Genomic DNA, 12,201 nt, shown 5'->3' with positions numbered 1-12,201 from the left:
TTTATAGAACCTCTAGCTACTGACACCTGTAAGGTGAAAGACCACCCTCAGAAAAGAAGAGTCAAGTTCCTTGATTCCGTTACCAGCTCCACTTATTTCTGGAACTGAAGCCTCGGTCTCTACCTATCCTCTCTGTTGGATTATGTGCTTTCGAAGGTTCCTTCGAGCTCTGAGATTTGGTGTTTTGGCCCAAGGTCCCCCCCCTTTTAAACTCTGATGGTCTGAGTCTATTAAAACCCCATGCCATTTAGCCCTAAGAGTTTGCCAACTGTGGGAGACTATAGCCACAATGGAGAGAAATGTTTCCCTTTGCTTTCTCTTCCTGGTCCAGTGGTCAGGCCATGGTGCCAACAACTGGACCCAGGCAAGAAGCTGGAGATGGCAAATGCATGTATTGAATTATCCTACTGCCCAGGAAAGAGTTTGGAAATGTCAATGTCTAAGCCCTAAGCAAGATCCAGAATACCCTCTCCCAAAGAGTCTTCAGGTCTTTGAATCTGTAAACCTTCCAGGAAATCTTCCCTCTTCCCCAACTGGTGGTGAGAAAGATACCTAAAAGATGACTAGAAGTTGTGTGACTCTGGGCATGATGTAACCTCTCAGCTTTAGTTTCTTCATCTGCAAAACAGGATTTCCTAATACTTTCCTAATAAATGGGTCAAAGGAGATCCAGCAAGTGGTCAGTTAGGATAGTGAGATCACAGGAACAGGTTTCGACCTAGAAAGATACTTTAGAGATCATCTCGTCCAATACCCTCAGTTTCCCAGATGAGGAAATTTTGGCTCATCGTGGAGAAGTGTCTGATTCCAAGTCATACAGGTAGTAGGTAGCAGAACTAGGATTCAGACTCTTTAGATTTCCAGTGTGTGTGTGTGTGTGTGTGTGTGTGTGTGTGTGTGTGTGTGTGTGTGTGTGTGTATACATCTTGGAGCTGCATTTTGAGAATGGCCTGGAGGATCCAGTCATTGCCTCACCACTGACTTTGGGAATCATAGAAGAAACCTCTGCCAAACATTCAGGGTGTTCAGTTCAACAAAAATAAATTTCAAAACAAACAAACAAAAGAGATATCTTCTCTAATACGCTGAACCCATCCAGACTCAGTTGTCTCCTGCATGCTTGAAGAAAACATGGGGTTTCAACTGGTCACTGGCCCCTGTGTTGCCACTGAGGTCTTTGTTGCATCTGACCTAATGGGAACTTTTCAGTTATGACCACTTATAAAGAGTGCTGAGGCTGTCCTTGGACCAGGTACCTTCAGTCATCTCTTAGGCATTCTTTTCCATCCCAAACTGGGGAGGAATGATTTCCTGGAAGATTTGCAGATCCAGAGATAGGACGACTTAGGAAGGATTGTGTTACTTGCTTAAGGGTTGAGGTACTGGTGGTAGGAATGAGAATCTGGTTTCCCAACTGATATTGGAAGACTCAATGACTGCATTTTTCTAGTGCCATCTCAGGCCTGTAGAGCACAGTAGCATTTCTTTACCCAAGACCCATCCTACAGAGGCCACCATGCACTCTCGTCTTTCTTGTCTACTTGGAACACTGGGTCGGGCTCACGCTGGGTGCCTTGGGGATTGGCAAATGCGGAGAATGAGGTGGAGTAGGTTGGTTGTAGAAGGCAATCCGGTAGTCATTAAGTGGGGCGAGCTGTCGGGGCTTGGGCAGGAGCCAGCGTGTTCTATATCGACAGGAGGTCTGCTACCATTGTCGTGGAGAGAGGGGAGACAGTTTGAGTAATTGTTCCTTCCAGCTTTTGCTTTAACGAGAATCCCAGACATCCTGCTGACCAGCTGTGGGCAGGTTTCTGCATCTCCTGCAGTTGGGAAAACAGCTGTGTGAAGGGACCACCTACATCTTGGGCATAATTAAGGAGCACCAAAGTCACCCCGCTGCAGAGGCTATTGGTACCTCCCCCAGTAGACTGATTTTCTCTTTTAGTCGACCCGGTCAGGCGAAGGGATTAGTCTCCAAATGTTTGCTGGAGCCAGCAGGGTGGAGAGAAAAGTTGAAAAGAGCACCACATGTATCAGCAGCCCCAATCACTGTTCCTCTACCGCCTGGGACACACTAGGCCCTGGTAGAATGTGCAAGTGACAATCAGGGTTTCCCTCCAGAAGCCGATGCTAGAAAGGGCCTTGAAACCAACCCCTCATTACAGGTTTTCACCTTAGAAATGGAAATGCTCTCCAATTTGATGGTTTCTTTTCAGATAGCTGTCATCCTATCTGCCAGGTCTAGGACTCATTGGGGAAACTGAAAACATTAATGCATAAAAAGTATTAAATTATATATATGTATATAATGCATGTATAAAGGCCTCATGGAGCACATGCTGGGGGTCCTCACCTATCCCTTGATTTTAGCTCCCATTTAAAGCTAGAGAGGACAAGTTGGCTTCTTTTTTCGAATGATAGCCTGCTAGATATTTGAAATCTCTGGTCATGTCCCCTTCAAGTCTTTTCTAGAATCAAGACAGATGGCCCATGTTTATTTTGTAGTGGATATATTTCATAGAATCCTAGAATTGGAGCTGGCAAAGGACCTTAAGAATTATCTAGTTTATTCTGAAAATATTCACTTGTGCAGGGCTCAGGGCTAGAAGTCATGGTGAAGGAGACAGACGGGGGAAATGCAGTTGACAGATGAGGAAAGTGAGGCCCCAAGAAGAAGCAAAGTGACTTTTCTCTGCAAGGTTGCACACTGACTCAGAGGTGGAGGTGTGAGACTGGAGCCCAGGGCTGTCAACTCCTGGGCCATTCCCTAGACTAAGCTCAGCTGCCAAGGCATGAAATGTGGCAGAGCTATGGAAATGACTGCCCTTCTCAAGCAAGGATCCCAGGAGAAGCCTGGGATACAATGGACCTATTTTGCTGGAGACACTCCTTCGGTCTCATTGCCCTCTCTTACTGGGGGTGGGGAGGCAGAGGGGGAAGGGAACATTGCAAATGAGAAACTCTCTGATGTTGCTTTGGACTTCAGTTCTTTCCCTACCAAAATTCACTTGACTGTGTGAGTTGTAACCACCCTGGAAAATCCAGCAGAGAAGGCAGGAATAGAGAAAAACAATGGGGACTTTTTTTGCAGAAGAAATCTAATTCTAAAGTCTCTCTCCTCTCCCTAGAGGGTTGTGGTTTGTCAAGTTGCCAGGGCCCTTAGAAGGAGCCCACCTTCCAATACAAAGAAGATTCCCCACCCCCCTGCCCGTTCCCCAGGCCTCCCTAGGGGAAGCCGTGGCTGCAAGGAAACAGGAGTAGCAGACATGACAGGCTCTGGTCCCAGTGGAGTCAGCTTCCCGGAGGAGCAGTGGAAGGAAGGAGCCCTTTAACTTTTCTAAAGGAAAAGGGAGAGATTATGAGTCTGGTTTTCCAAAGACTTGGAGGAAGGATGTGGTTTGGTTGCTTTTTTCTGAGGGGATCAAAATTCCATTTATTAATAACCATTTTAGTGGCAACTCAGATTAATTCAGTGCCTTAATTCTGGTGAACCCATAAGCATTGTGCATATATGTCAAAACCTCATGGAGGTCCATGTTGTGGGACTATGGCCTCAAATCCAAAGACTGTTAAGGAATTTGAATAGTTATGCTTCCTTGGGATGGGGCCACAAAAGACTTACCTTATATTAAAGTCTCTCATTGTATCTGGAGGTTCTAGAAAGCTTTTATTTATTGAGAAAAGTTCACAGAGGCATTATTCTTCCCATGTTTAATAAAAGACCAATAATTAATAGTTGTAATTTGTCCCAAACAGAAAAAAAATGTTGCTTTGTAGAAAAATGGTCTCAACTAGACCCACTTGAGGTCTGGGAGGCTTGGGTCCTAGTTCATACCTATTTCTGACTTGTAATGCAATACTATCAAGTTATCTTCAAGTTTCTTCAACCTTATTTTCTTTTTAAATTGGGGGTGTTAATACTTGCCTATTTAATTCCTTTCTCTCAGACAGGCCAATGAATTAATATATGTAGAAGGCCTCTGGACAATTAGAAGTTACCTATAGATACAATGGGTAATTTTTGGTTTATTCCTGGGAGAAAAGAAAGTAGGTGCCTCCAGCCTAAGACAATCCCCATTCCTAGTCACTCCATTTGTACCATCTTTTTTTTAAATTCAGGCAGCAGGCTCTTACACGGGTTTTCAGAAAGTAGCCTTGCCTCTTTTAAAAACAATTCCTAAGGATACTATAGGGAAACTTTCATCATAGGTCTGTCTGTGCCTCAAGGAAAAATAATGTTGTCTGCATAGGTTAAAACAACACAATCTACCATGCCTAAAGATTGATTGGCAAAAAATGCAGATCTGTATCTGTTGGGGAAAAGGAAATGTTTGTTAGCCTAAGGAAGAAACAATGTCTTGATGGCTAGTATCATCCTAGGAAAATGTTGACTTATCCTGGGTCCTTGTGGCAAACTTGACAATATGTGTTATTTAGCCCCATTCCGTAATGAAGCTAGCACATCTTGATTTTGACAAATGGTTAGAGTTGACAATAGAAGTACAAACAAAACCAGTTACTGAATTTCCTAACTGTTTTTTTTCCATATTTTGGACATCAACTTCTTTCTCTTTAAAACCAAAACCCAAACCCTTACTTTCCATCTTAGAATCAATTCATGTATTGGTTCTAATGCAAAAGAGTAGTAAGGACTAGGCAATGGGGGTTAAGTGACTTGCCCAGGGTCACACAGATAGGAAGTGTCTGAGGTCAGATTTGAACCCAGGACCTCCTGTCTCTAGGCCTGGCTCTCTATCCACTGAGCCACCCAGCTGCACCTCTATTTCTCTTTAACTGATTCAAAGGGAGAAGGACTAGATCTATGCTTTCATTAGTGCGGGTAATTTCATCTTCTAGTGCAGATTAGCACTTTCTTTTCCACTTATGGTCTTACAATTTCCTAGAGAACTGAGAAGTTAAGTCTTATTCCCAGCGTCAATAGCTCATATGTATCTGAGTCAGGATATGAACCCAGGTCTTATTGACTCCTTTACACTAACTCTATGTTACTAAAAAATAAAAAAAAAAGATATATAGTACAGAGTTAGTGGATAGAAACATATATATGCATATATATATATGTATAAAATACGCACACATAGTAGAATTGAATTCAGTAAATATTCAATACAAAAGAGGAGCCTGCTTAGAGATCTTCCCTCTAAACAAGTTGACTGCCCTCCACTAGCCACCCACCCTACATGAACTTATGAAATGCCACAACTGAGAGCTCTCAGTTAACCTCAGAATTCCATAGCCAGATCATCTCTTCCTATAGAGTTTCTTTCCTGCCATCGGCCCTCCAGAGCTTTTTTGGCCCTGTGGGGCTGCAGAGGTTGGATCTCAGAAGCCCCCATGTCAGAATCAGACGTCCCTGGAGTCCCTTGTGCTGAGCCCGAGTTGGACAGGGACATCGTTGAATCTACACCCTCCGTGTGAGAAGCCTTTATGCCCAGAGCTCTGAAGAAGGGGGCCTGTGTTCCTGAAGGCTCCCCGTTTAGGACTTGTCAGTTGCGTGCAACCAACCGCATGGCCTCTGGTTAAGGCAATATTCCTACAGTCCAGCCAGCACTGTTTATTTACACACCACAAGAGAGGCTGGGCCCTCCGTCACTGGCTCTTTATGAAGAAAGCGAGTGTAAGCAGCAGGGGCCTGTTAAAATGCAAACCTCTGAAAGGTTTTCCTCCCTCCCTTGCTTTGCCACACAGCCAACACCTCTCTCCTCCATCCAGATTCTCGTTTTTTAAACAAGCCTCAAATTCCTGATGGGAAGATACCTCAGCAACTAGCTGAAGTCCAATCAATAGCAGGCTTTCCTAGCAGTTAATGAGCTGGAAGCCTTTTACAGCTGGCACTCTGAAGAAAAGAGGCCTGTGTTCTTGAGGGTTCCTGGTTCAGCCCTGATAGCCATAGAATGTTAGTGCAGAAAGGGACCTTAGGAATCATCCATATCAATCCATTCTTTTTTCCAGTTGGGAAACTGAGGCCCAGGGAGAGGAACTGATTTATTCAAATCACAAGATCACAGATTTAGAACTGTGAAGTTGTCTTAGGGGCTAAGTCCAACCCCTCATCTTTCAGGTGAGGAGATGGATGCCAAGCGAGTGAAATAATGTGCCTCAGATCACAGAGCTAGTCTGTGTCAGGTCTAGAAGCGACAGCTTCTTCTAGTGAGCAGGATTGCAGGGTACAGTGAATGAGCCCCAAAGCCACAGTTCTCATGACTTCTTGCCTGGCATGGCCCACATTTCTCTTTCAAGCAGATATCAGCCGTGAGTGCTGGATCCACGATCCTCATAATTTTGGAGTCCGCAAGTCCCTGCTCTCAGTCTTTTCCCCAGGAGCCACTTAAAACAAAGTCATTCATTCATTCCTCCCTAAGGAGTCAAATGAGCTCTGAGAGAGCATTTGCCCAAACCAGACGCTAACTTCCAGGAAAAGTGAAGAGTGAATCTAAGAGAAGGAGCTTAAGGTCCAAGACCCGAGCCAGCATTATATACCCCTAGCACAAGGTCAAAAGAGAATTCTGCCATGGCTGTTGTGGAATTGGGGGAAGCCAAGTTATATGGATCTGAATCCCTCTCAGTAAGACTATGCTGTTTTCTTTCTCGGTCTTCCAAGCTGACTTAGGCTGACTTGAGAGGAAATTCCACCCAGGTAGCAGATGGAGAAAGTTATGGCACGCTGCATTAATGGGGGGAAGAACTCTGGTCCCCAGTCTACCTCTTTCTGGCCAAATTCTACCCCTTAAGTGGTGAGCCAATGGCAAAGCAGGTAGAAACTAGGTTAGAAGAATATACCATGTCGGAATAGATTTTTTTGAGATGACCTTAGACTTGGAAGGGATAGGTCAACGCTTTACTCCCTTGGAAACTGGCATTAATGCCAGGGAAGGGTGCAGAGGTGGGTCTCAATGGCTGAAGTCTTCTGTTCAAGGCTGTCCAAGTCCACCCCCAAAGAGGGCCCCTGTCTTGTAGTTGTGTCTTGTAGCTAGAAGGGGAGAGTGAGTCAGCCTCTATAGTCTGTTTGCTTTTTCTGTTCTTGTCTTGGCTGAACCAGCTTGACAGGGGTTGACTGGGGGCAGGGTGGGAGGGAGAGAATGGGGTGGGTAGCTCAGCTGGAATGAGATCCAACAAGAAGCCCAGGGCTGGAAGATTCAGATCCCTTTTGCAATGTCTGAGATTTTAAACCTAGAACCAAAGATTCATACCTGCAGAAGGAGCAGCCTCATTATGTCCAAGCTGCCAGATTTTTCCACTTCTCAGTGGCATCGTTCCATGCCAAAGGTTAATGTCAGGTTAATGGGAGATACTTCATGTGGTCACTAATGGTCTGGAATCCAGGCACCTCACAGAAGTGAAATAACAGCTAGATGTCTTAGAGGAAGTAGATCCTAGAACTTTTGTAGGCCTTCAAGTTCATCCAGTTTAGGGATTCTTGGCCTTTTTAAGGTGTGTCATAGACTCCTCTGGCAGTTTGGTGAACTTCTCAAAATAATGTTTTTAAATGCATGAAATAAAATACATAGGATTACAAAAGAAATTAATTACACCGAAATATGTTTATAAAAAAAATTAAGTTTACAGGCTCCAGATTAAGAATGCCTGATCTAGGGGGCAGTTAGATGGCTCAGTTGATCAAGAACCAGGCCCAAAGATGGGAAGTGCTGGGTTCAAATTTGACCTCAGATACTTTCTAGCTGTGTGACTCTGGGCAAGTCACTCAACTCTCATTGCCTTGCCTTACCACTCTTCTCCCTTGGAACCAATAATTAATTTTGATTCTAAAACAGAAGGTAAGAATTTAAAGACAAAAATAATGTCTGATGTAAGTTGTCATTTTATAGGACACAGAAGGGGAACTTGATTTGGTCATGGTCATACAATGAATTAGAGACAGAGTAAGAATTAGAATTCAAGTCTGCTGACTCCTAGTCTAGCATTGGGGATGGAAGGGAAGGGTTGGGAGTGTGGGGGAGAAAATCAACTGTGGAACGTCTGTCTTAGATTTGTCCAAGCTGTTGTCTCTAGCTCATGGAGTTCCATTCATTCTCTCCGCCTTGAGGCATTCCATAGCTCTGAGTTCTCATTGGCTGTAACCAGTGGATCCTAGAATGGAATGTCATTCTTTATTTTACCTCCTACTCCTTCCCTATGAGACATCTCCCCAAGCAACTTGTCTGAGGAACTTGAGTGTGTATATTTTCAAGTCATGGGGACCTGGAGAATCCATTACCCCATTCAAATAACTTCTGCTCCAGTTTTCTACTTTGTCTTTGGTATAGAGCTGGCCAGGTTCCTTTTATTAACTTCCTTTTGCCCTATGCTTGGAAAGATAGCCATATTCTTGGGGAATTTGATTAGGGTGGCTGAGTCTCCATAACTATAACTCTGGTCCCATTCCATGATCAGAAGATTTTTGGGGAAAGCTTTTAAAAAATTGGCTCATAGAAATTGACATTGAGTTTAGAATGGGAAGAAATAATCTAGTTCAACAAATTTGGAATCTTAAGCCCAGAGAGGAGAAGAAAATAGTAATAACTGTTGGGTCAGAATTCAAAGCCAGGTGCTCTAAGGCCAAATGAAGTGAGTGTTCTTTCTTCTTATGCTCCCTACATGTGGTCTAGAAACACAAAGGCAAAGAAACTCTTTGTAGGACAGGAGGAGAGGGGAAATTGGGATGCATATACATTTTGATGAGAGCCCAGAGGAATCTTAAACTGAATAAGGGATGCCATTCTTTGAAAGGTCATGCTCCTTGAAGGTCTCAGATTCTGAAAAAGCTGTGGATTGCTGTGGGTTAATAGACTAGGACTTTCCTTGGGGCACAGGTCAGCAAGTTAAGGTCTTTTACAATACTTTCTCTGGCTGTGAGACTCTTGCTATCCCCTTAAAATTTAAAATTTCTTTTTATTTCTCCCTTTTCTAGGGTGACATGGGAGCTATTGGTCCAATTGGCTACCCAGGACCCAAGGGAATGAAGGTAAGTGAGCCACTGAGCCCGTTGTGTCTTTTAGCAGGACGTGGCATATCTGACCATTGATGATAACATCAATGTCAAGATGTCAAAAGCATTCAGCTTTCAAGGGGATAGGAGTGGAAAGAGAAAATAAAGCAGAACCCAGGAAGATGAGTTTGTACACAGTCTTGCCATTTAAGGAATATGATGATTCTGGGATACTTTCTCCTCTGGTTCTTAAGCCTGTTGTGATGGGGTCAGAGAAACTGGTGGGAATTTCTGGATTAGCTTCATCAACAAGGAAGATGGAAGCCATATGATAGAGTGGAAGGAATTCTCACTGGCTTTGGAGTCAGAGGACCTGGGTTCAAAATGTCTGTGTGCCAGTTATTACTTTTCTACCTGTTTTGTTATTTAATTAGCTAGAGGCCAGTATCCTCATCTGTTGATGGAGGTATTGGACAGGATGGCCTTGGAGCCATCTGACTCTAGCTCTAGGCCCCTCTGATCCTTGCTGAGATGTTCAGTGAGGTAGTGGAAGGAACACTGGACTAGGAATGAAGAGATCTAGGTGCTAGTCCCAACTCTGTCTCTGACTGATGCTCTAACCATGGGCAAGTCATTTGACTTCCCTGGGGATCAGTTTCCCCTCTTATAAAATGATCCATGAAGCTCTAAAATGTCTTGGGAACCTTTCTCTGGAGCTTGGTACTTAAGACAGGGTTTCTGTCTTACAGGGGCTTATGGGAAACATCGGAGAACACGGACTGAAAGGTGATAAGGTGATCTGAATACTCCCTTATTGCACTGTGTTTTTTTCTGCATGTATAAACTCCTCTTCCATATATCCCCTCCTGGAAGCCTCATTGTGTCTTCACTGCTGGTGTGTCTCCTCTGTACTTTCTCTTCCTCCTTCCCTTTTCTCTTAGAACCTAGGCATCCCCCAGCCTTCTCCCTATCAGCCCTGAGTCATGGGCAGCATTGAGAGAGGGCAGCCCTTTACAGAACTGAAGGCACCTTGTTGATTCAAGAACAGGAAACCATATAATGCACAACGTGGTCTGCAACTAACATTTTCGAGTGTGGTTCAGTTAGAGATGTGAAAATCCTGGAGAAAATATTTTAACATTGGGCAAATATTTTTCCTTGTATTTTTTTGGAAGAGAGGACAACCCTCCAAATTTACCTCCTCTGAATTTTCCATTTTTTCCCTCTGGTTTTCACTTTTCTGAAATATTTCTCCCACTCTGAAGGAAGCAGCTTGGTACAGTGGCTTTAGAGCATTTGGGAGCATGAGTGAACAATTTTAACCTTTTTTTGTGTCATGGGCCTATTTGGCAGTCTGATGAAATCTATGAACACAGGGGGAAAGTGTTTTTAAATGCATAAAATAAGATACATAGGATTACAAAGAAATAATAATTTGAAATACAGTTGTCAAAATATATTTTTTTAATTTCACAGACTCCAGGTTAATAACAGTTATGCTAGAGAAAGAGGACTTGGGTTCAAATCCCACCTCTGATGCTGACCTTAGACAAGACACTGGACCTCCCTTGGCCCACATTTCCTCATCTGTAAATAAGAGGATTGGATGAGATGGAAGCTCTAAGATCCTTCCTTGATCTGGTTGTATGATTCTAGGAGTTTTTTCTTCTATGGTTCACATATATCCAAATCCCTGCCATGAGGCAGAGCTTCTCAGAAGCCTGTTTGGCTTTTTCCCTGATGAAAGAAGTGTTCCTTTTTGTCCTAGTGACCAGTCCTATACAGAAGCCTGGGTTTTCCATGACCTATGTTGGATAGGTTCCTACTTACAACCACTTGGCCTTCTCTGCCTCCTGGCTTGGAGCTGAGCACTGGAACAAAGATTCCCGTTTGAATTGAACAACCCTCCAAATCTATTTTCCTGATTTCTTGGGTAGCTTTAATTTTTTTTCACAATCCATTTCACATTTGGACTCAAAAGAGCTCCTTGGCTACTAAGACATGGGAAATCTACACAGGATTTTCCTAATTGGAAAAACCATTTTTTGAAGGCCTGGCTTCTTTATCAGTAGCAGAGTTCTCCTATAAGGTCATGCCCTTCGTAGTTTGGCACCAACTCTGTCACCTCTATAGAGCTGCCCCACTTGACTCTCCAGGCTCATGGTAGACCAAAACTCAACCTGTTAGTAAGCCTAAGAAAGCCTGGCCTACATGAGAGCCCCCTCACAATGTAGAACACTACAGGAATTGTTTTCTCAAATCTCAAGTCTCTGTTTTCTGAATTCCAGGCCAATCCAACCTTTTTGGAACAGACAAAAGAGAGAGGAGAAGTTTCTGAGAAAAGGGGCAGGCCTAAGGGAGGTTCTTTTAGATCAGATACGGAAATACCTCAGATATCTAGAGGTTATTTTCCAGAGACATCATCTATCAGGAACTTAAGCAAGAACTAGAATATAGTTATTTAATATTATATATTGCTTAAGTTTCATATATATATATATATGTATATGTATATTTTTAGTGCCTTGGAGCAGCTGGATGAGATATTACAATGTTCATAAATGAAGTCATTTACTTTCCAGCCAAGAAAGCCCCTCAGGCCTTTACACAGACTCTGTTTCCTTTTCTTTTACTCATTTCTAGCATTCATCCAGCAGATTCAGAGCAGCAAATTAAAAAAGAAAAAAGGTAGTGATAGAGCAGGAGTTCTTCACTTGGTGTTTTCAGGCTCCCATGGGTCTGTGGATAGATTTCAGGGAACCTATGACCTCAGGTCCTGGGGAAACCAAAGAAACCACATCTTTGTTTTTGCTAACTTTTTGATTTTCTTTGTAATCCTATGTGTTTTTTTGGTATGCATTTAAAAACAATATTCTGAGAAAGGGATCCATAGTCTTCACAAGATGGTCAAAGGGAGCCCAGGACATACATTCAAAGGGTAAGAACCCCGGGATAGAGACAGGTGAATTTCATTGGCTTTGGAATGAAATTGGGCACACTGTTCACCAAAGGACCTTCACCTTTCCAGTTCTCTGACCTGACTGCTGCCAAGGTGATGGGAGATGAGAGCAGAGAGGAAGAAAAGGACCCCGAGTAACTTCTTTTGTTATTCAATCATCTTTCAGGGGTCTTTGTGGCCCCATTTGGGGGTTTTCTTGGCAAAGATACTGAAATGATTTGCCATGTCCTTCTCCAGCTCATTTTACAGATGAGGAAACTGAGGCAAGCAGGGTTAAGTGACTTGCCCAGGGTCA

At 43.4% G+C, this 12,201-nt stretch overlaps 1 protein-coding gene across 4 annotated transcripts in view; it reads left to right on the top strand.

The window, feature by feature from the left end:
* The window catches only part of COL27A1 (collagen type XXVII alpha 1 chain), a 268,951-nt gene that overhangs the window by 126,571 nt on the left and 130,179 nt on the right, over window positions 1–12,201 (top strand). For all 4 annotated transcript variants that reach the window (XM_056812389.1, XM_056812391.1, XM_056812388.1 and 1 more), the window contains exons 15-16: window positions 8,930–8,983; window positions 9,697–9,741. In XM_056812389.1, the coding sequence (XP_056668367.1) occupies window positions 8,930–8,983; window positions 9,697–9,741 (99 nt within the window). The remainder of the gene's footprint in view (window positions 1–8,929; window positions 8,984–9,696; window positions 9,742–12,201) is intronic.

The sequence above is a fragment of the Monodelphis domestica genome, chromosome 1 (assembly GCF_027887165.1).
Source record: "Monodelphis domestica isolate mMonDom1 chromosome 1, mMonDom1.pri, whole genome shotgun sequence".
NCBI classification, from domain to species: domain Eukaryota; kingdom Metazoa; phylum Chordata; class Mammalia; order Didelphimorphia; family Didelphidae; genus Monodelphis; species Monodelphis domestica.
The sequence above is the reverse complement of the archived record's forward strand: the minus strand, read 5'-3'. Positions and strand labels throughout refer to the sequence as shown.